Raw genomic sequence first — 24,056 nt, 5'->3', positions numbered from 1 at the left:
AGGTTTGCTGTTTTTTAAAGGATGAAACCTGGGGGCCGGTCAGCTCCCGCATTCAGTGGAAAAGTAATGCCTCAACCCAAGCGAGCAGAACTGAACTGTCTGCCGCCTTCTGCTTTGTCTGGTTGATTGGAAGCACCCCACCCACCAACTGCCCCCAAATGCACGGCTTTGCCGCTTGTCCTGTCATGCTACGGGCCGAAGAGGCAGAACCGTGCGCGCACCCACAAAGAGCCACTGAGGACACGTGCCTTCACGAGGTGGTCTCCCTGAGGGTCCAGAGACAGGGAGGAAAGGGATTTGCATTTCACTTCCCCCACCCCATAGAGGAACTTTTGATTCCGCGGGACTCAAGAAACTCAGATCCAGGCAGCTGAGCGGTTCGTCTTGTTAACCTGTTTGGAACCGCAATCACAGTGTCGCTGTTTTTCCCAACTGCCCATGACAAGGAAGGACAATAGAGCAAGACCTGGGGTCACAAAGTGATTTCTTTACTTGTGACAGTGGTGACAAAGCCAAATAATGCTTCTCCCGGATTCTTTTCTTCGCTCTTTGAGAGGCGTGCAATGTAGCTCACCGTGAGGCAGACGCACTTCCGCCCACTTTCTCTGGCTTCGCTTCTGTGGCTTATGCTAACCCTTGACACCTTTCAGGAGCCTGCTGAAGTGGTGTCCCGTCCTCAGGCAGCCCTCACGGGGCAGCAGGCTCAGTGGCTTCTGTTGAGCAGCTCCACTGAATGGCTCTCCTCCATGCTCGCTGGCCTTGCTGACTTCCCACCGTGTCGCTGGTGAGAGGTGACAGGGTCTGTCCACCCGGCCACCTCTTTGTAGCCCTTTGGAAGGAAGGAAGGAGCAGTTTCAAGTCCCCCCAGGGCAATGGGCCAGATGCTGAGCTGGGGGGCCTGTGAAATAACTATGAGAGACCAGAGCGCGTGGTACCAAGGGCACAAGCTTGCAGAAGACGCGGCCCATCTGCACGGAAGCCGCACGCGTGCTGATGTTGCTCCCTTTCTGGGACAGTGCTGTGGCGTGGCCTGTTCCCTCCGTGCTCCCCGGCCCGCGGCGCTTTGGCCTGTCCCGCAGGTCGCTGGGCCCTAAGCCCCCCCCCCCCCCAGCCTCTCAGCCACACTCGTCGATTTGTTTTCAGAGGCGGCAGTTGCTCCGCTCCCGCTCAGACGGCGCCCAGCGTGCCCGGGACAGAGTCAGGTTTCCCCCGCGAGGGTGAGGCGCTTAGGCTTTGCGTTCCGGACAGAACTCCCTTCTGTCTGAATGACCTCGTGGGTCGCCCTGTGGTTCGGCCCTTGGTGAGTTCGAGTGTGTTTGTTCCCGAATCCCTAACTCGGTGTGTTTGAGACCATGGGCTTGTCCTTCACGGTGTTGGCCGCAGGCAGCTCGGTCACTGGGCAGACTCAGGGGCAGACGGAAAATTTCGGTGACCCGGCGACCATTCTGATGACACATTTCTTCTCAGACGCTGGGACCGAGGTGGCTGGCGGGGCGTAGGGCCGGCTGGTGAGGGCGGCCCGTGTGTCCCTGAAGCTCCGCTCGGTGGGGCGGTCGCTCAGCTGTGACTAGAGGGACCGGTTTGGTTTCCAAGCTGGAGACTCCGTGCTCCTGGCGGAATGTGAAGCTGAACGCCGGGGGCAGGGGTGCAATGGCTTCTTTCTCTCTGAAATGAGGGAACAGAAGCCCCCGGCCTCCTCGGGACCAAGGGTTTTGCCTCCGGGGACGCCGCCCAAGGGCTGGAGTCACGGGCCTCTGGGTGGTGACAGAGCAAGACTCCATGAGCCACGGGAGTGAGGTCACCCCAGGCACAGAAGCACCGCAAGTCGGCATCACAGTCAGCGCGCTCTGCTGGCTCAGCGGACGCTGCGGGGACGGAGCATTTTCTGCATTTTCTGATGGAGGTTTAACCTTAGGCGGGCACCTCCGCGGCCAGTTTCCAGCTCTCGGCCCAGTGAGTGGATGTGATGGAGGAGGAGGCCGTGGAGGTGGATGGGGCCCCGGCTGGAGTGGGACGCTGCTGTCAGGTGGGTCCCATCTTGTCCGGTCTGATGCGCAGCTGCCCGGGGCCTCCCTGCCAGGAGCGTTGCTTGATGCATGGGACGGCCCTTCCATCTCGTCTGGGAAGCCTGGGGAGCTTGCGGCCGGAGGAACGGGCTCCTCCTCCCCTGCAGGGAAGGCTCCCCGCTGTTCACCCCCTCAGGGCAGCAGAGCTGGTGCTGAGAGCGAAGTTCTTGAATGTGGAATCTGGGGGGCTTCCTTGGGTCTCCTTCCAAGATGGTGGGAGGCAGGGATGGATGATGGCTGTAACCGCTCCGACCTTTTCCCTTTGCTCCCAGGCACCCATTAAAGGCCTCTGTGTGTGTACAGCATGTAGAAGGCTTTCCAGCATAAATATCAAGGTAACATCTCAGTAGAGGCAGAAACCAGTCACTCAGGATGCCTTTTCTTGGCTTGGAATTCAACCTGTTCCCTCGCACAAGATGACAGCCAGCAGTTTACAGGCCGCAGAGTCTGGAAGACTTATTCTGGAAGGAAAAGCCAAGTTGCAACAGGCCTTCCAGCAAGTGAAGGCTACGGCTGGGTGCGGCTGCGCTGGGGGGGCAGCCCCTGAGGCGGGGGGCGGACTAGACCACCGGCCCCGCTCTGGGAGACATGAGGTCCAAGGACAGCCAGCCGGCCTGCCCACCCGCGTCAGCACGGTCCCCGAGGAATTTGATCTGCTCTGGGTCCCCACGGCCAGACCTCCAGGCCCATCCAGACCACCCAGCTCTGGTCAGAGCCACACACTTGGAAATTATGAAGAAATCCAATTCAGAAAACTGGAAGACTGAGTAGGAGGGGAGTCTCGGGGTGGCCTTCCTGTGGGAGGGATGCCCAGGGACCGAGGCTGTGTTTTCTCTGAGCAGAACAAGACCCCACAAGCCTGAGGCACGTGATGTCGCCCTGGGCACTCAAGGGAGAGAGGTGCACTGTCACTCAGCTGAGGAAGTCCCTGGAGGCTTGAGGAAAGGGCTGCTGGCGCCTTCGTCTTCAAAGAAATGTCCTCCATTGTCGCTTGACGCCTGTATCTTTTGGTGAGGAAACCGAGGTCTGAGAGCAGAAACCCAAAGGCCGAGGGCCAGAGCTGGTGGGGTGGGGACGCGGCCTCGCAGGGGCTGTGCTCAGTGGCTCCGGCCCCTGCGGGAGGCAGGCTGACGCCGGTCTTTCCCAGCACGAGGAGTGGGGGTTCTCTTTCTCTGCATCAGCACAGGCCCCCAGCGGCAGGACAGTCATTTTTGATACGGTTGCCACTTTCCAGGCCAGAAAAGGCAGCTCAGAGCAGACATACGAGGCTGAGCCCAGGAATCAGACCTGCAACCCAGCGCCGATTCTCACTCTGCACTTCTCCAGGTACCGAGAGTCTAACTCCTTCACCCCCGAGTGCCCTGGGGATGGTTGGCTGTGGGTTCAGAGCCAGGCAGGCGACTCTGGGTGCACCCCACGACCGGGTGGCTGGACAGGGACAGTGTCCTCTCCAGGCTGGCGAGGACCAGCTCCCAGGGGCCGCGGGACGGAGGCAGAGGGACTTCAAGGGGAACCAGTCAGAGCAGCCGAGGGGCAGGAGCTGCGTGCGGCTGTCCCCTGCTCTCCGGCATCTCCAGGGCCCGGACAAGCTGGCACAGGGGGGACTGGGGGTGCGGGGCCAGGCATTTGTTCCCTGCTGCCCGCTCAGGGCGCCCTTCCAGCGCCTTCCACCCACAGGCACCAGGCGCTCTGCGTTATGCGCTCTGGGAGGCCCAGCCACGCGGGGCCGGGGTGGCCCGATGAGGGAGCGGAAGGAAGAGGCTCTGCTGCCTTCACCCGGCGCCGACGTCCCCGCTGTGTGTTCTCCTCCTCGTCTCCACCTCGGAATCATGCTTTCCCAGCTTGCTTCGGGGGCCTCAGGTACAAGTTCGTGTCCTGGGGCTCCCCTCCCTTCCCACAGGCACGTTATAGCCCCGGGAGTGTCAGCCCCCACATCAGACTGAGACAAGGCTGAAATCCCCTGGATTCGAGTCCCCAGTGGGGTGGGGGCGGGGCGGCCAGTTCCTGAAGAAGTCGGCTGCTCCCCAGTGTAGTACATGGACTCGTGGCCGCTGGGCCTTCTCTCCCTTTCTGGGGGTTTGTACACAGAGATACATGGACAGAGGGAAGGAGGGGAGTGCTGGGATGCGTGGGCCCCGCGCGTCCGCCTGACGTCGTGCGTCCGCTGTGAGCTCCTGGAGCTCAGGGGAAGGGGGGGTTTTGGTTCCTGGCCCGGGGCCCCCTCGAGGCGGTGCTCAGCCGTGGCTTCACCCAGCGTCTCCGGCTCCTCCGAGAACCTATTTCAAAGGCCTTGGTCGTGGGATCTCAGGACAAGTGGATTTTAAAGCCATTTAGGGTGGCCTGATCCTTCAGTCCTTTACCCATGGCTGGTGCCATTAACTCCTCCCTCCGATAAAGAAAAAAAAAAACCAAAATGGTTTCTTGAACTAATAAAGATGCCAACATGCTGGAGGAGGACGCTGAAAATAGCTGCCAGCCCTCTCCCAGAGAGCGGACAGTGGCCTAGTGTTTACTCGGTGGGGGAGCAGGTGGGGGGGCGTGAGAGCTGCGAGGCTCCACCTGCGGGAGGGAAGCTGGTGCCGAGATGCCCCCCTGGAACCTGCACGCACAGCCGGGACCTGCGGGGGCTGCTGAGAGGACACGGCCGTGACGGGGGGGCTTTGTGTCAACCCCTGCTCCACCTCGTCTTCCTGTCCCTGAATCCACGTGTGAGCCCCGCCCCCAGACACGCACATGGCCGCCTAGTCCGTCCACACCTTCCGGGCTCTTCCAGTGTGTTCCCTCAAGCCCACCTGGACCCCGTGAGGACCGGGGGGACCGTGAGAGGACAGATGACAAAGGCGAAGGCCTGTGACTGAAGGCCCGCAGGCGCCCCGCCCCTCACGCTGCGTCCGCAGCCCAGAGCGGGAGCCACGTGGCGCTGCTATGGGAGCTCCCATATGTCTTTGGCCGGGTTTGTAAGTGGAGGCGCAGTGGTCTGTCCAGGGTGAAGACATGGGGGCCAGGGCTGCAGCTTTTCCCCGCAAAGAGAAGTCAGCATTCTGTCGAGCAGTCTAAACATCCACTCAACACCGAAGTCCTAGCCCCCGCCCTCCTGCTCTGCGCCCGGGACTGGTGGTGAAGTGGGGCCTCTGGGTGGAGCCGCTCTGCTTTCTGATGGTGGAGGAGAGAAGGGGGCTCTGGGTGGCTTCAGGGTGAAGGGAACATGTGGGTCTCTTTTTGGGGACATCTGCCCTCCCCGGACCCTGTCCCCCACCGTGTTACAGGGTGACAGTGAGCCTGGGAACCCTGGGCCTTCCCAGGAGGGCCATCCGGCTCGGCTTCCTCATGGCCAAGTCCAAATCAAGCCGAAGCCCAAGGGCCCCAGAGATTATGGGCCCCCAGGGGGCGGGCCCTCAGCGCCTTCCTCGGGGTGGGGTGCGTGCTTTAAGGGGAAGCCACAGGAAAAGAGCCCCCTGCGCAGTGAGCATGAGGAACAGCAGAAGCACAACTAGTGGGGGCGGCGGCCCCCCAACCCCCTGCAGCCATCCAGGTGCGGACTCATCCCCGCTGCCCGGTGGCCTGACGGACAAGCCCCTCCCATGCAGCCAGCAGCCCCGTCACTGCTGTGTCCGGGGTGATGATGGCGCAGGGTCCTGAGCGCCGGCCTCCTGCCGCCCTGCCTGGGAGCCCGGCGAGCCCCCTGGCCTTCGTAGAGCTGCTCGCCCCCTGGATCAGCTGGGGTTGGGCATCCTGCAGCCCCTGCAGTCATACCATCACGTGGGGGTGGTGACAGCTGCCCCTCCCCTCCAGAGGTCTGTGGACGCCTCTCTGGCCTGTCTTCATCCCTTCTCCCAGCCCCTCCTCTGATGCCTTTAAAGAGGAATGATCCACCATCAGGATTCCGTGGGCCCCACTGCTCAGCCCTGGGGCTGCATCAAGGGCCAGAAGCCGCCCTCCTGTTTCGTGTTACAGCACGTGCTTTCAACCTTGTTCTCAGGTTAAGAAGGCAGGTGGGGCACAGGCCGGCTGTGCTGGGACAGCAGGCGCCCAGACCTCGGAGTCCCCATGGGGCTGTGCCCCCTGCCCTGCATGACCAGAGTCTGACCCAGGCTTGATCCCATGCTTCTCCTAGGGGTGTTTTGCCCCTGCTGTCCACGCGATCACCCCACAGTCCCTATGGGCTTGGAAGACCAGTGGGAGGGGGGCAGGTCCCAGGGCTCGCCCTCCACCCCAGGGCACTTGGGGGACGCGGCCCGAGAGCCAGCTCCTCTTGGACTTGCTGAGCGCTCCGTGTCTGCCCGGTGCTGGCTTTCCCAGGAGATGGGGCAGCGGGTCAAGGCTCACTCCCAGGGCTCGTCCTCGTAGGACCCACCCTGAATCAAGAGAGGATGTCTTCCTCCGCGGCCGCAAGTTGCCACCACGCATGGGCGGGGGACGCTCACCTTACCTGGTACATGTTGCACAGCCCGGGCGGCCGGCGGGCAGGAGCGGACGGCGGGCTCCTGCTCTGCGTGAGCCACGGGACCTGCCGGGCAGGGGGGACAGAGTGGCCAGTTGAGTCCACGTGGGTGCCGTGGGTGGAGCCCCTGGGCCTCCTGCAGGTGTGCCCGTGACCTGCTGGCCAGACCCCGGCAGGTGCGGACGGTGAGTGGGGAATGAGGGTGTGTGACCACGATGGAAGATGGACCCGCGAGAGCCTGCAGAATCGGGGGACCCGGGGAAGGCGGCAGGGGACAACCCCCAGGGATGCTGGGAAGGAAGGATGGCAGGAAAAAAGGAGCAAGAAGGAAGGTTTCAGAAACGATCCCTTTAGAGTCTATTCTGTTGCTAATTATGTGACCAAAGTTTCTTAAAAACGTAGCTGGCACCAGTCATGGAAGATTTCCAAGACGGCAAGTCCAGCAGGCCTCTGCCAGGCCACCTGACGGGTGCAAAGGCTTTCTGAAGCCTGTCTGGAGTAACTTTTACACTGTTTTATTTGTGGAGTTATTTTTTCCTTTTAGAGCAAGTGCGTTCGCATCTGCCCTGGACTTAACAAATGGAAATCATTCCTGCTCTGGGGTGGGGGGTCGTCTGCGGGGTGTCACTGTGGGCCCTCCGTGTACTTCAGGGTAAAATGAACTCATTTAAGAGCAACGCAGGGCTCAGAAGTCACTCCAGCAGACCCCTGGGGCTCCACGTCCTCCTGGACGGTCTTCCTCGTGCTTGGTGGCATTCAGGAGCAAGTATTAATAGGAGTTTATACTCCTTCACGTGACATCTGCGTTAACCTGCGCTCTGTTGTTACACAGCTTCCTAAAGAGTGGCCCTAACTGACTGCGTTTTCCCTGCCCCATCGGCTGTGAGACAGCACCTGCTGTGCCAGCCAAGTCTGAGCGATGCGGGGGGTGAATATTATCGCAGGACCAAGGTAAGTGGCCTGCAGGGAGGTCCTCTCGACTGTCCACAGCGGATACCAAGAAGAAAGATGGAGAGAGAGAGAGAGAAGCAGCCTTACAGGGTCAAGAGATGAAGTCAGTGTCACAGGTTTCAAGAGACGCCTTCGACTGGCTACAGATGAAGTGGATTTTTAAAAAATAGGTGAACGGCTAGTTATACATAGAACTAAGCAGCAGTTGTGACACAGAAAAATATTAAGGCGTTCTAGAAATGCTACTGTGAAGGGAACACACTACAGAGTATTTAAAAGTGTGTCTCAGTGGATAAAGCTGTGGAGTCTCTGCCCTGATGAGGCCTGGTTGCCCCCCCCGGGGGTGAAGCCCCTCAGAGGTGGCACACCTGGGCAAGTCCCTGCTGCACTGGGTCAAAAGACTTTTCTAGTTACTTGTCCTCTATTTCAGACAACGTCCTTTCTAAATGAAGAGGCATCTCTTGGTGACATTTTTAGGCAGCTCTGGGGGCGGGTGTTCAGCCCCCTCTACTGCCACCCTGGCTTCCTGGGCGCTGGCGGTGCAGCCCGGGGTGGGGACGGAGCCCACGGCTCTGAGACAGGGCGCCCCCCACCACCAGTGATTGACTGGCTTTCTGGACCCCTCCCTGGAAGCCTGCCCCTTGGGAAGCGGTGGGAGGAGGGGGACCAGCCCTCTGTGTCTGTGGGCAAGCACACGTGTCCAGGTGTGCTCAGGACCAGAGAGGGAGGGCACCTGGGGAGGAGGCGTGAGGAGGCCCCCGCCAGGGCTCGGGGGAGGCAGGAGGAGCCCCTCCCGGAAACCATGTGTCCAGCTTACAGAAGAGCTCATTTTAATTCCTCTCTCACCCTGCTTTTTACTAATTTCCAGCGAAGTCAGATGACTTCCGAGCATCTCGGAATGTGGCGATGTACATAATGGAAAAATTCTAGGATAACTTGTGAAACCAGAGTGGGAGGAGATACCTCTCCAGTTCCGAAGGCTAAATCCATACCTCAGTGATTCCCACGTGAGGTCTGGCGAGCGTGTTTTTCCCTAATGCTGAGATATCCCCTAAGATGTCAGGCTAAGCTCTCCATCACCTGAAGGATTGCCTGTTCCTTTTACCAAAAGGAAAATCAATGATGATGGAAAGAAATGACATAAAGTGGAAATGACTTTAGAAGGAGGCCAGTTACAACCAGGGTCTGCTGGCAGGATGCGCGGTCCAGACGAATGGAAGGAAATCACGTCTCTGCTCCTTTTTCTAGTTCACCAACAACCCCAAGCTTGCCCTCGACCGCAGACCCTCCCTGGCACCCTTGAAGGAGCCAGTCTGCCTCTCCCTTTAGGTTCATCCTGGAGTGCTGCTTCGCCCCCTCGTTGTCCCCTCCCAGGGAGCACAGTCACTCAATAAATGCTGCTGAGAAGTCCTGTGCCCCCGACACACAAGAGAACGGTCACTTCCCCCGACAGGTGCAGGGCTGTGCTCTGAGAGGAACACTAGAAACATCAGGCAGAACGAGGACAGCCATACCAGGAAGGCCAGGGCGCCACACTCTTCATGGAGAAGAAAGAATGAAACGTCTGAGTGTAAAGGCAGATGCGTGAGAACCGTCCGCGTGTGCAGCCGTGGCGGGTGCCCCGGCCCCAGACTCACCTGTTGGCAGCTGTGCCAGGGAAATGCCAGTCACACACTGTGCTTAGTAAGGGAGGGACACCAAAAAAAAGCAACTTAAAAAAAACTCACATGCAATTAGTACACCATCCTCAGGCTGTTAGAATGTTTAATAAATGCACAAAAGGAAGAAATATATAAAAAGCAGAAGTTCATCACAAAATCAAATTGGGATATAATCGCCAGAAGGCAGTCACCATTAAATACATCAACGTACTTTACAAATGTTTCACTCAGCACAGAGAACGCGGCAAAGTCACCCACGAAGCGGGGACGACACATCCCAATTTTAACTCTCGCCTGTTTAAAAACGGTGTGGAGACCGCAGGAGGACACGGCAAAGCGCTGGGAGCTGAGCCGGGGAAATCACTGATCAATAATCCGTCAGGGTAATGACGCTGCAAAGGAATTCCTGCAGGAACGTGTATGGGTGCAGAAATAAACATGCCCAGAGCCTCTGGAGTTTCTCCAGGACGACCTCTGGCCAAGTCCGTGGCACATGTATGTGCTGCACGGCCGGGTCCTTGCCACCGACACTCACGCTGAGACCCACGTTGGTTCTGCGAGCATCACTGCTCCTCTGTGAGCGGAAACACGCTGAACCAAGATGCGTGAGTGCCGTTCCACTGGCTTTGGGGCTGGACCCACTCGGGGCGGGGCGCCCTACTCAGGCCCTGCGTGCTGTGTCCTCCAGGCCATCTGCCGTTGTCACCCTCCCCCGGGGGTTACAGAGCACAGCTACAGAATTCGGGTATCGTGTTAACAGTGAGGAGGTAAGTTACCACAGAACTAAAATGTGTTAAGTGAAATTAAAATGCAATGGGAAAAAGTAAGGAGACAGAACGTGGTGATTAGTTCACAAGCCTGATTCTACCCCAGAGCACTGAAGGGCAGAAACAGTTTCTATCCCACACACCCAAAACCACAGGAAGTCGTACTGCACGCTGAGGACGGGGCACGGAGACTGGCGGGTGATAAACGCAGCTTCGACCACAAAGTAAACGGAGAAAGGCAGGGGCTGCCACCGGCCTGCAGACTTGCTGCGCGACACCTCCAGGAACGCAGGCTGGTGCGGAGGGAGGAGACGCAGGCCTACCCTGCCCCTTTCCTAACAGGTCACGTCCTGTCTGGGTGTCACATCTGTGTCCACCTGAGTCACTTTCCAAGCTAATGTGTCACGGTTTTGGTGTCCAGCCTGAGGATTCGGTGTCGGTCCAGGGACAAGCTGGCAGGGGGGTCTGATGGGTGGGAGGGGGGACGAGGGCAGCTTGGGAGACCCCTCCTCCTGAACCCGAGCCAAGGCAGCGTGATCTCCGTGCCAACCGCCACCCATTCCTCACCAGGCGGCACATTCCGGGGCCTTGGAAACCTGGTTCTTAAGCAACAACCCCGTCGTTCTCTGGCGACAAAGACTCGTCGTCTCTATGAATTCACTTGTCATTTCTGGCTCTCAAAACATTATGCCTCCTCAAGGCTCTCCCTGAATGTCAACTCCCGGCCACACGGAGGGCGGGTGCGCTGGCGCATTCCGAGGACTGGGGGGCGCCGCTAACCCCAGGGGAGGGGGGAACAAGCAGCCCCATGTCCCTGGGCTCCATTCGGCCTCACATGACTCTACCCTAAAGGCCTACTCTGTGCAGCTGAGCAGAGTGACTGCTCCCCCAGACACAGGCCAGCGGAGCCAGGCCGCCGCTCCAGGCTGGGGTGCCCTGAGCGTCCGGTGCCCCTTAGATGGTTATCTTAGGAGCAGAAAATGGGGAAATGGGCTTTTACAATCATCAAGCCTTCGGATTCACATCTTTTCTCAGACTTTCATCCGAAGGACCTTTCCAGCTTGTGAGAAAACAAGGGCTCTCCTGACTTACAAAGACAGCAAAGCGAACAATGAGCCACACTAATAAGCACCCCGACCTCGCAGCCCTGTGGCTGTGCCGCTGGGGGGAGCGTGTTTACACGCACGCCTCCAGGGTTTAAAAGCAAAGAACCCACAATGGAAGAGGTGACCTGAACGAACACTGCCAGGAACCCCCCCCCCCCCGCTGGTGCATTTGCAGCAAAGTGACTCAGCAGGCCCGTGAGCCTGGCCTGTGTCTGTGATGAGCAGCTGGTCTGTGACACACGGGACTTGAATGGGGTTCTGTGGCATCAAACGGTAAGGCTGTGCAGTTTTAAATCTTTATTCAACATCCAGTCGTGAACAGAATGGACACTTCGAAAGTGCAAAAACAAGTCTTTAAATGTTGTTTTTAGTTTTTTAAAATCCTGCGGAAATGTTTTGATTTCTCTGGACCCTCGATGATCCAGCAAGACGATTTTGCAAAGTGGAGGCCCACTTCGGAGACTGGGGTCTTTCCTTTGGGAATGTCGAAGACGAGACTAAATGCAATGAAGCCCGTACATTTACATAAAGGAAGGGAAACAGGGACGCAGACCAGGGGCTCAGTCTGAGAGGAGGGCACAGGGGCCGGCCGCGCGCTCACAGCCGCCCCGCGGCGGGGCTGCCCTGTAGCGCACGCCGCGGCTACTGCGCCCTGCCGCGCGGGCTGGGTGGGCTCTTCCTGCGCCTGGCGGGAAGCAGGGCAGTGTAAGGTCTCGGGACGGGAGGGGTCGCACGCGTGCCAGGTGTTTGCACAACAGCGAGGTTTGCTTTGACAGCTGTGCTTGAAATTAGCATTAGACCCGCATTTCAGGGTGAGGGGAGACAGCCCCGTGTCCAGGACACCCGAGGAACCCATCAGAGAATGAGTTCTGTCAGCACGTCAGGCACCTCGAGCGCCACTCACGCGAGGTCCTGCCAAGCGTCAAGTGACAGGTCTCAGCTCTGAGCAGGTGCCAGAGAGGCTGGCCGGGCCCAGAACCTTGACGCCTTAATACAAAAGGCGGAGCGACACCTGAGATTGTCTCCAACCGTTTCAGATCGTCAGTCACTTTAAGACTTAAAGGCGGAGACTAAAGCAAATTCGAGAAGCGCCTCCACTCCCGGCGCCCCCATGTTGACCACGTTCCGTTAGGATGCCGGGGGCCTCTGCTCCAGAGCCTCGGACGTTCCCTTTCAGGCCTTTCAGCTGAAGCACAGGGCACGGCCGGAAGCCTGGCTGCATCTCAGGTGCTTGGTGAGCACACCCGATAAACCGAGTTTGCAGCAAAACCTCACTCCTCCCAAAATGGCCCACCTGTATGACACCCTAAGAAGTCGGGGGCCATGAATGCCATGTGTTTGCCATCCGATGCCCCTCAGGGATTACCTCTGCAGTGAGACACCAGCCACAGACGACCTCCTCCCCACCCAGCCCAGAAGCCAGCGTCGCAAACCGACCACAATAGGAGCATTTTTCTCTTGTGACACATTTTTATCTGCAGAACACTTAAAGAGACTTCACAAATGCTATACTCAAACTAATGGAATACCGAAATAATACAGTTTTGATTCACAGACACGTTCATCTATTCCCCCACACAACTCACTCAGGCAGAAAAGAATATCCACTCAAGGTGAATTTAAATTTCGAGTTTGTTCAAAAGTCCTCAATCAACATGAAGCTAGCAGCACTGAGTCCAAAAAAACAAAAACAAAAACAAAAAACTGGCTGACGTCAAAGTGAAGCCCCAGAATGTGGGCAGAGCCAGCAGAACAGCCACAAAGCCCCCAGGCATGAGACACAAAAGCCCCCAGAATGCGATGGTTTTTCTGCAACGCCCACAGGCACGCCCACCCCAGAGACGAGGTTCACAGCGCTCTCCAATCCAGAGCCACGTCCCGACCGCAGCCCTCAGGAGCAGGGGCAGAAGCGTGGGCTATGGGGAAATATGAGAAGCAGAGACCCAGGCCCCCCCTCCCCCCGCTGCGGACCTGATAGCATCTCCAGCGAGGACCACTGACCCCCGACAGCACAGAGGCTGGCCCACGTCCCCTCTGAGGGCTGAGCTCGCCTGCGGCCCCTTCCTTTCCGTCTACACCACAGCGGCCGCACGCACTCCGGGCTCCTCTCTCTACTCCTCAGAGCTCACCTTGCCTGAGCCCCGCTTGGGCGCGCCCCTGTCGGCGCCAAAGAAGCGGCCGAGGGAGTCGAGGATGCCCGTGTCTCTGTGCCTGGGGAGGAAGGCGTGCCTGGCGTGGTCCATGGTGCTCGCCGAGGCCAGGTACTTGGATCCGTGCCTCTGGGAGGGTCTCTTCTGTGTGGCCATCACATCCAGGCCCTCCGGAGCAGCGGCACTGTCTTCTTGGATGGTCTGAAGCTCGTCTGACTCTGAAGGCCTGTCTTTGAAGGTGTTGTCCTCCCTCCCCGGGGCATCTCGGGAAAAGAGGCGGATTAAGTGGGGGCGGCCCCCGGGGTCAGATGGGTTGGCGTCAGGCCAGGCATTCTTTGGGTCCGCTGTGCGCTTGGAGTCTGTCACCGCTGTGTCCTGCGAGGGGGTCCCATTGTTCTGGTCCGCATCTGCCTCGCCTGCAAACAACAGTGAGATGTGAATACGGCCGTGCAAAGCAGGGTGCGGACAATGCAGCTTTCTTCCCGGGCTGGTGGACCCGCCGTCCCCTACAAAATCCACAGGATGCGCGGAGCGCCCTGAAGCTCCAGGCGGCCCCTGACCGCCTCGGGCAGACCTGGCCTGAGCACCCTGCTTGCAGCCCTGTGTCTCAGAGGCCCTGGGAATGGCCTCAGGTGCTCCAGGTTTGGCACCAGGCCTTCCCAAAAAACTGGCCGGAGCCAACCCAGCAAAGGCACACACTCTCCCCTGGGTACTGTCATCGCTGCGGGGAGACGCCGGGACTGCAGGCACATTTATGGGACGTTTACCGTCTAAACGGCCACTGTGCATAAGCTAAGCGTGTTGCGAGCAGGCATTCGACAAAAGGTATTTTTAGTGTCCTTGCTAAAAATGGAACCTCCCACATCTTTGGCAATTCACGCCTTACAGAAATGGGGCATTTAGAATTTTTTAGTTTCCAGATTCCACAAGACGCCTTTTGCAAGAGAGAATTGCTTATTCAGGACATTTTGAGTTGGCTTCTCTTCTGTAAGTGGTGACAGTCAGAGAGCTGATGTGGGAATGGGAGGTTTCAGGTTGCAGACCACTGCCCCTCAGCTTCCCGCAGAAATAGCCTTTCTCTCAAGACTGAGGTGGGCGTAAATGAACGTCGTTTAGCTGGTTTCCCTTCCAAAGTTTATTGTTTATCCACAGAAAATGTGGTTTACTCACACTTTCCTGTAATACCATCCAGCCATCGAACCTCCCGACAACCTGTTCACTGATGTTTACCAACATCACCCAGCCCTCCATCCCCCCAGCCCCCCACCTAATCACCATCAGCCCCCACCATCACTCATACCACCCCCAACCACTATCACCAGCCCTCATCAGCCTCCCATCACTACCAGACCTCATCCCAAGCCCCTCCACTCATCCACCCAGCCCTCCATCCCCCAGCCCCACCCACCATCCACATCCACCCAGCCTCTCCATCATCCCCAGCCCCAGCCTCCCACCATCCAATCATCCACCCAGCCCTCCATCCCCCCCAGCCTCCCACCCATCCACTCATCCACCCAGCCCCCCATACCCCAGCCTCCCAACCCATCCAACTCATCCACCCCAGCCCTCCATCCCCCCAGCCCCCCACCCATCCACTCATCCACCCAGCCCTCCATCCCCCCAGCCCCCCACCCATCCACCCAGCCCTCCATCCCCCCAGCCTCCCACCCATCAACTCATCCACCACCCCTCCATCTCCCAGCACCCCACCCAATCCACTTGTCCACTCACCCATCCACTTACCCGCTTATCCATCCCCAGCCACCGTCTATCCACCCATCCATCCATCCACCCTTCCATCCTTACTCAGTGCTAGCAAGTGTCATGGACCACACCAGATGAACAAGATGTGGTCCCTGTTGCACAGACACAGATGACAATGCATGCTGTGAGCTGAGTGTCCCCTCTGATGGTGTGCCCACACCCGGACCCCCAAGACCTGTGAATGTGAACTTATTTGGAAATAGGGTCTTTTGCAGAGTCATCAAGTCAAGATGGGGTTACACTGAAGAGGGGGCCCTGACCCAATGACTGCTGTCCCTCTAAGGAGAGGGGGGTGGGATGCAGACACAGACACTGAGAAGCGGGCATGCGACCACGGGAGCAGACGCTGGCCTGAGGTGTCTACAGGACACCTGGGACAGAGCGTCTCCAGAGCCTCGGGAGAGCATGGCCCTGCCACACCTGGCCGCAGACTTGGCCTCCGGACTGTGAGGGAAGACGCTCCTGCTGCCCCAAGCCACCCGCTCTGGGCCCTTTTCTGTGGTGACCCCGGGAAGCAGGCATGATGTGTAACTCCGTGTCAGGTAAGGCACTTAAGGGAAGAGCCAAATAGGGGGCCTCAGGGAGGCTGCTTGAGGAACGTCTGGGTGAATGAGATGTGCCGTCTGCGGAGCAGGATGCCCCGGGCAGGGCTCCTCAGGAACGAGCTGGGCTGGTCCCGGAGGGAGAAGCAGAGAGGCCTGGAGCTGGGGGTGTCCTGTGCAAGGCCTGAGGTGAGAGGGAGCTGGCCAGCGGAGGGTGGGGAGGGGGAGGGGAGAGGGTGGGGGCAGGGGGGAAGGGGTTGTTTGAGACAGATCACCAGGCGGTGCAGGACTTCCAGGGTTGAGGTGAAGTGATGACATCTTCTAGGAAAGCACCCAGAGACAGCCAAGGAACGGGGTGCGGGTGGGGCCAGATGTCAAGGGAGGCGAAGCTTCAGCCCAGCCTGCAGGTGAGCCCGGGTGCAGGTGAGCTAGGCTGCAGGTGAGGGGTGCAGGTGAGCACAGGTGGGAGTGGCTACGGTCCAAGGGAGAGGGAGGGTGCAGGGCCAAGGTTGTGTCCTGCGGTGGCAAGAAGCTTCGGCCAACCTGGGGGATGATGGCAAGGGGCGTGGTTTCCTTTCGTTACAAATACCTGGAAGCTTTTATATCCACAACACACACTTCAGAGATACATAAATTACAAAAGCCAAATGACTCCACACTCTGCCAGCAAAGTCGCAGGGGTCAAGAGGCTGTCCCATGAATGACACTCACCATGAAGTCAGTAGACTGACCCACGTTTTCAAAGCAGAGAAACTTACTCCCCAGGGATATCGAAAACGTTTGCTGGGGTCCCAGAGCAAGGCCAGCAGCCAGACCCCGGGATCCTGCTGCCGTCTTGCTCCTGCTCCTGGGGTGGGTGCGCACAGCTCTCAGCTGTGCCTAATGCCAGCCATGCCACCAGCCTCAGAAACACACCACTAAGAATATGGCACGTCTTCCACGGCCACGGATAAATTCAGCCACAGAGAACACCAATGTTTATCTCCCATCTAACCCCTCCCTGCCTCGCAGCAGCACGAAGCAGCGACTGGAAGCTGCCGTGGCCGGCACGGAGCTGCGGGCTTCTGCAGGGCCGCGGTGCGCATCTACAGGTGCCCACAGAAGGAGCCTGATTTTGTCGCTGGGCTTCAGCTTGCGTGGCTGATATAAGTTAACACAAATGCAGAGAGTCGGCAATGGCTGCATTGTACGTGATTCAATGCATTAATGAAACCCGAGCGCATCTGAATACTAACGTTTTCACTACAGTGAGCCTTTGTGTCTCTGAATATGGCTGTTTGTGAGGCACAGAAGGGCATTTGTGTCCCGAGAGTAGCTTCTCCCGGCACACAAGGGGCACCGGGAGAAGTGAAAATCTGTGGATCTGCAGCATTTTGGGGAAGGACAAGTGCAGTTTGAATTTGTCAATTAATAACAGCTTTACTCAAATTAAAGCCCGGTGCGGAGTTTTCATCCAGACTCGAGTCACGGGGCGGAGCACTTGCTGCACGACCGGAGAGGCCTGCATGCGGCTTTCCCAGAACGTGCACGTGTGAGGCGCTCTCTCGGTGTTCAGATTCTGTAGGAAACTGCAAGAAAACTTCTTTAAGAAGCCCACCTCATCTCTCCACTAAAATGACCCCAGAAAACTGGGGAGCGCAGGAAATGCAGTGGACTTTTGAGGATGGTGACGCGAAAGTCAGGGCACGGCTTCCCGGACCGTCTCTGAGACACAGTGGAGAGGGGTTTCTGGGCCACAGAGACACCTGGCAGGACAGGGCGGAGCTAGTGGAGCAGCGTCTACTGTCCAGAGAGACCACAGGTGTCACCACCTGAGGGACGCTCCCACCCAGAGTCTCGGGTACCCCTGAGGCCCGTGCGTCGCGGGCTCCCCTCCTGCCGCATCCCAGCAGGCAGGCGCCCTGGGTCCGCAGCATCGCCTCCGCCTGCCACACCGCTGACCGCGGCTGCCTTTTGCCGCCTTAGCTGGGTCTGCTGCAAGGTCTCCGCTGAGCCCCTGTGTCTCATGGCGTGCGGGGTGCCCCCCGCACAGCGCTCTGGCGTGACCGTGATGATCTCCAGCCCGCGGCTCCCCTGCCTCGGGCCCTGACAGGCCCGACAGGCCCTGTCCCAGCGCACGCGCCCCTCTCCCTATCCTTGGCCTCTGTCGTCCTGACAAGGCCGCTGGGCCTGCCCCGCGTCCCACCCTGACCCTGACCTGACCTGCCTGGGAGGCCCGCCCTGTTGGAACCAGGGGCTCCTCGCGTGTCCACGGCCCATCTTGCCCAGGAGGCCACCGGCAGGGCTGGGCCCTCGCTGCTGCTCAGGGTGGAGCGAGTGGGCAGCTGCAGTCTCTGGGCCAGAGGATCCACAGCTTTTGATTCTGGGACACTCAAGAATCCAGCAGACTCCCTGGCCTGTGAAAGTTCTGGCCCCAAGAACGACACTGACTTCAGCCCGAACTCTCAGCTCCCACTCTGCTTCCTGCCTCCCGCCTCCAGCACCGACCGCAGAGGGGCTTTTGCACATATAACACTTCCTACACACTCACTTCCCCCCACAGGACATCCATCAGATATTTTGATAGATAACAAAATTTGTTTATTCATTTTGAGGGCTTTTACCTACGTTTTAACCTTGGCTTTATGAAACAACTATTTTTGGTGGCAGATCTTACTAGGTTTACAGCCCAGATTTCAATTTTAGTTGTTTGGAAGATTTTCAGTTCTTATTAAATTACAGGGAAAAAAAAAAAAAAAAAAACCAAACCCTAAAACCAAAGTCAGCAGGAGGGGAGGGCGCTGCAGTTCAGGGGTAGAGTCGTGCTTAGCACGCACGCGGCCCTGGTTCAATCCCTGGTACCGCTGCTAAAGCAATCAACAAATCTAATCACCGCCCCAGACAAACGCTAAAGCCAAAGTCAAAAATCATCTGATTAGCTAGGTCTGCCCCATCACAGGGACTTCTCCTGACTCAAAGCCACGGGTTCCCAGTTCACTGTGCCCCACACTTCTTCCTGGAGGGCCTGATGGAGACGATCTCCTGAGATGCCCCGTAGACGCCAACCCCAAACCACATCCTGGTCCTCTCTGACAGGGCCTGGAGTGCGGAGGACAAGCTGGGGTTTGCCCTGTTGACACAGATGCCCAGGCAGTGGTCAGGAGGTCCACCCAGGTCATCGGGGGCCCTGCCATCCAGCCTTTATTTTTCACTTTCCCTGCTGCAGTGTCGTTGGGTGCCCGAGGCAGAAACCGCTCAGAGACAAGCCCGCAGCAACCTGGCCTGGGAGGCTCTGTAGAGGGCGGTCTCCTCCTGGGCTGGGAGGACCTTTGCACCAGGATGGGGACGCGGGCGCCGGGGCCCTCGGGAATGTCCCTCTAAATACACAGAGCTCGGAGCAGCTGTGAGCCCCCTGTCCTGGCGCACTGAGCAGCTGTCTCCTGAAGTGACTCACACTCTGGTTTCCCAGCTCACGGTCCCCTTAGGAGCTGTTAACCCAAAACACATCCATACGTCCAGAGGCACCAAAATGGCTACTTCCCCAGCTGTTGAGATTGAGCCCTTCTAACTTGAAGCAGCGGCGAAGAACAGATGCAAGGCGCCGTCACTGTGGAAGCCACAAAACGCAGGAAAGCTTTAGTCATTTGGTATTCGATTTGCTGTTTTTCAACTCACGGTTTTTAACTTATATTTTTAACTTACTTTTTTTAAACTCATATACTTTTTGCATCAAGCAGTATCTTACAGATGACTGAGACCGTAGAAGGCACCGCACAACGCAGGTGACCACAGCTGACACTGTCTCAGGCCCTGTCTCTCCGGGGCAAGTCAATGTGGCAAAGTAAGGATGCCTGGACCCAGGGCAAGTCCTTTCAGGGAGGGCGACCTGGATCAGAAGAGGAGAGGAAATCTGAAGTCACGTCCGTCACAGTCAAGGAAGCCGTAAGGGGTACAGAGGCGGTGGTACGAACTACGGAGACGTTATCCAATGCTCCAGCCCATTGCAGAAGGGACCCTGTTTCTGAAAAACCAAGAGAAGGCGATGCTGTTTCCAAAAGCCCAGAAAAAACGATGCAGGAGCTCGGCCCCCAAACTGAAATACACAGCACAGCTTTCCTCGAGTGGTCTTCGTAGGTTGTGGTTCTCTTCTGGTGGGAAGATGGTTTGGGTCTGCAGTGGTGGAACTTTTACCCGGGGAAGCTTTGCGGATAAGCAGTAACTCCAGACAAGGAACCCCGCCGGCCTTGACTGTCCCCTCCCAGCCCATCGGGCACCACTCAGAACCTCCGCTTCCTTCTGCAGAATATGCTCCAGTTCCCCTCCAAGCAGAGGTGCCAGGGAAGCTGGAGAAAAAGGAGCAGACACTGGTACATCAGGTCGACCTGAGCCCTGGCCAGAGTCTCATTTTCGGTTGATGGTATGAAATTGGTCGTTGACTATCTGAGCGAAATTTCCATTTCTACTTTCTTGACATAGGGCGTGCTGATGTATGTTATCCGACAGGAGAACGCCTTGTCCCATCTCACATGATAACGCACACAAGACAGCAACACACCTGTTCCGTCTGTGGACCGTCAACCCCTCTCCATCTGGGTCGGGGCTGGAGGTGCTGCACTGGTTGCCCGGTGTGCGGTCTGCTGGGCTCCGATCAAACACAGATCCGGCATCTCTCCTCCCTGAAGCGGCCTCGACGGAAGAGCCAGGCTTTGGCTGCAAAGAGCAGCTTGTACTAGGGACGGCCAGGCTGGGGACCAGAGCTCCTGTCTGTCAAGTGAAGACAGGGGGCCCCATCCTGCAAGGGGGCTGCCTTACACTGACAGCCACAAACCAGGCTGTGAGCTCAGTGCCTTAGGCAGAACCTCAGGTTTAAAGCACGGGGCCAGGCGTGCAGGCTGGCAGGCGGAAGGGCGAGAGGGAGCCATCCTTCCCAGCTCACACTGCACTTGGCTGGATGCCCCATCTGAGCCAGAGGGGCGCGGGGCACCTGTGTGTCTCTGATGCAGCCAGGCCACTCTCTGCAGAGGAGCTGGCCATGCTCCTGGGCCCGTGGCACTGTGGAATTTGCCAGTGTGGGCCAGGGCTAAGAGGACCCTTCTTGTTTGTGGAATACTTTTGGCCCTGGCTCGCTGCTCCTGGGGTCACCAGAGAGGGCCAAGAAACAAAGAGGCCCATGGTTGTGGCCCGTGGATTTGCTACGGCAGAAATTCTGCATCTATGAGAGGCATGCAGCCGCCCGCAGGCGACCCGCGGAGATTTCTTTAAAACTTCTCCACCAACGAATCCTATCAACCCACCCATCTCACACGAATGCCTCCTTTGTGCACCCAGAACATATAGTTTTTATTTGCTCGAAATAGCTCGCACCTTGACCCCTCCCACAGCAGGGATGGGGTCACGGGAGAGGCAGCCCTGGGGCTCCACGGGGAGCCTGCTCCTCAGGGGCCCGGTTTCTCCATCACACAACCAGCGTGACAGGCCACGGGCCCAGCTTCCCAAACACAGTCGGCATCCAGACACTGAGATTCCCAGGAGCCCGAGACCCATGCGGCTCTGCTCCTTGTGCCGCCTCTGGGGGTTCTCCCGGTGACTCTGTGCTGACCGGGGGCAGGCCCGAGAGGGTGCGGAATTCCCCCAAGAAAGTGGCATCACAGGTGCCACTAAGAACTGCTTTTCAGGGGAGGGGAAATAAGCTGAAAAATGTACTCCCACCCCCAAGGCCAATTTTACACCCTGGTGCTAAGCAAATGACAGTAGAGTTAAACTGAATTTGGCCTGCAAGGCTGGAGTCCGCTGGGGTCAAACCCAGTGGACTTTGATTCTTGGTTCTACCATCTATGATGTGACTTTGAGCACCTGATTTAACCTCTACGCCTCAGGTGCCTCCTCGTGTCATTGTTCTGACGAGCCCCTGTGGGACGCGTGACAGCATGTTCTGAGCACTGACGCCAGTAAGTGCTCAGCGGGGGCTTTTGTCATTACTGTTGCTATTATTATGATAGTTATAAAACTAGTCTGGGAATTCCTTGTGTAAATTCCCATACATTTCCCACCCACCCACCCATCCACCTCTCCATTTATGCACCCACCCGCTCACCCAGCCATCACTCATCCACCCCATCTACCCACTCACCACCTACCCATCCACCCACCCATCCATCCATCTAGCCAACGTTCATTTCATGCCTCTGTAGGTAGAATTCTAAGAATGGGCGCCCATAACCCTCACCCCTGTACATTGTCATGTCATACGGCAAAAGGAGGTTATCTGGGACTGTTGAACCAACCACGGGAGCCTTTGGAAGACAGAGTTTGCTCCGGCTGGTGACAGGAGCTGGTCAGGGAGATTGCCACCCAAGCATGAGAAGGATGGGGAGCATCGCTGCCGGCTTAAGAACAGGAAGGACCATGGGTAGGGTCGAGAGAGTGGCCTCTAGGACCTGAGGGTGACCCCAGCTGACAGCCAGCAAGGAAACGGGGACCGCACCCCTGAAACGACTCAGGGCTGAATTCTGCCAGCAACCTGTGTGCGCCTGGAGGTGGACTTCCCCCAGACTGCAGGTGAGGGCTGACCTGGCCGGCACCTTGATGGCAGTAGGGTGACAGAGACAATCTCATCAGTGGGAGGGCCTCGGGCGGGGCACGGCCCTGGCTGTGGGGTGAGAAGGAATTAGCCAGACGGGAGGGGCTGGGGCTTTGGGCAGAGCTGGGGGTGGCGGCGGGTGGCAGGCCGAGCGTGGGCTCGCTGGCTGCTGAAGGCCACGAAAAGGGTTTGTTCTTTGTTCCAAAAGTGTGCAGTGCTACGGGGGGCTCTTCAAACTCAGAAGCAGCATAATCAAATTGACATTTTCAGAAAGTCCCTCTGGCTCTGCTGAGAAGAGTGGGCACCTGAGAACAGCAGAGACATCACGGGGCAGCCCAGGCGAGGGAGGTCGGCCTCCTGGGCGGGGTCTGGGGACGGGGCAGGGGCCCAGTGCGGATCCCTGAGAGCTTTAGGGGATAAACATTAGGACTGGGGACAGAGGGAGAGAGAGGGTGTCATGAGAGGTCAACACCCGGGAGCCAGAAGTGCCTGTTCCGTGGCCCCCATGCCCGACCCACAGATGAGAAACTGGGGGGCGAGGGCAGTGTCTGTGAACAGCCATCCAGGGGACTCGGAACACAGAGCACCTGCCAGCTTTCCATGTAATGTTTCTCAAGTGCAGGACATTTTATGACAAGCAGGGCTTTTCCTTTGCATTCTGTACTGAGCAGGAATCAACGGATTCGCCGGCAGCTGGCCTCCACGCCAACGAAGCAGAAGGTGTCACACACGACTCCCTAGACCCAATCTGGGCCACCTGTGGTGTCACAGCCCCGGGGCTGAGAATGTGCTTTCCTTCTTAAATGGTTAAAAAGGAAAAAAAAAAAAAATAGGATTTCACAACACATAAATAAAGTTTCACTGGCACACAGCCTCACTTGTGTGCTGACAAAATCATCTTTGGCTACTTCTGGGCTCCCAGGGCAGAGCAGAGTCAGCAATGATGGGGACCGTGGGGTCCGCAGAGCCTGCAACGTCGACCACCTGCCCCTTTACAGAAGACGTCTGCTGACCTCCTTGGGCTACAATGTAGATCTAAGTTCTAAGAACAGGAGAAACCGGAGGAACAGGGGTCAGTGTAACAGTAACAGGAGTTACAGGGGCCAGTGTAACAGTAACAGGGGAACAGGGGGAACAGGAGTTACAGGAGGAACGGGAGCCAGTGCAGCCTTACCAGGAGACCTGAGGATTAACGCCACGCAGCGTCAGGAGAAGCAGAGTCTGAGAGCCTACCGCGCAGGAAAGAACTCACTTTTTGTGCCTACAGTGCAAGTGACTACAGTAAGATGTTCTCTGTACCACTGAAGCTTTGGACTTGACATGGAAGGTGGTTTTAAAAAGCACACTTAGTTTTAATTTCATGAATGAAACTAATGACAGCTGTTTTCAAACGAGAAGATGGATGTGCCAAAGGGAACCCAGCCCCCGGGATACGGTACAGTCGGTCACACCCGGGCCACCCGGGAACCTCCGCGGGGACCCAGGGGGTGGGGCGCAAGGGCCCGGACTCACAAGGTGATGGGGAACGGGTGAACGGCGTGGCCTAATCTGACTGGACGGCTGCGAGGGCAGAGCCGTCTCTTAGAGATGTGCAGATCAGGTAGCGGCGGCGAAGCCTCCACCCCTGAGCAGCTGGAGCAAGGAAAGGGCCAGAAGGAGACTCGGAGGCGAAGCTGCACCTTCCCGGCCACCAGAGTAAACGCCTTACAGGTGACCCTGTCAGACCCAGGACATCCGAGTTCAGAGAACGCCCGTCACGCGCGATCACTTGTCTGAGCCTGTGCGACCTTGTCTCGCACTTGACTTTCATTCCCCTTCCAACAGGTAAAGGCTCTGATCCTTGAGGAAGCTGTTCATTTATACAGAAGGCACACACACGCGGTAAAGCCCAGCTCCCTGTATGCATGTGCACCTAACTCGCCTCACACTGCCCTGCACTCCTCAAGAAGCGAAAGCTGGAGTCGTCTCATATTATCTTTCTTCCTCCCTTGCAATTCTGAGGTTTGTTTGCTAAATAATCAGGTGCTATTAGACTCTTTTGGAAGA

The 24,056-nt window shown here is 57.8% G+C and overlaps 1 protein-coding gene and 1 long non-coding RNA gene across 6 annotated transcripts in view; one reads left to right on the top strand and one right to left on the bottom strand.

The window, feature by feature from the left end:
• MBP (myelin basic protein) overlaps window positions 1–24,056 on the bottom strand; it is an 83,714-nt gene that overhangs the window by 14,617 nt on the left and 45,041 nt on the right. For 3 of the 5 annotated variants that reach the window (XM_032470385.1, XM_032470384.1, XM_032470383.1), the window contains exons 4-5: window positions 13,122–13,558; window positions 6,496–6,573 (exon numbers count right to left, since the gene is read on the bottom strand). In XM_032470385.1, coding sequence (XP_032326276.1) covers window positions 6,496–6,573; window positions 13,122–13,558 — 515 coding nt within the window. The remainder of the gene's footprint in view (window positions 1–6,495; window positions 6,574–13,121; window positions 13,559–24,056) is intronic. The other 2 variants (XM_032470386.1, XM_032470387.1) reach the window with 1 other exon arrangement.
• On the top strand, window positions 1,330–4,518 carry LOC116660593. Its single transcript, XR_004316164.1, has 2 exons — window positions 1,330–3,392; window positions 3,744–4,518. It is a non-coding gene; the product is annotated as an uncharacterized LOC116660593 (long non-coding RNA).

The sequence above is a fragment of the Camelus ferus genome, chromosome 30 (assembly GCF_009834535.1).
Source record: "Camelus ferus isolate YT-003-E chromosome 30, BCGSAC_Cfer_1.0, whole genome shotgun sequence".
In the NCBI taxonomy this organism is placed as follows: domain Eukaryota; kingdom Metazoa; phylum Chordata; class Mammalia; order Artiodactyla; family Camelidae; genus Camelus; species Camelus ferus.
Note: the sequence above shows the minus strand (reverse complement) of the source record. Positions and strands in the feature narration are given on the sequence as shown.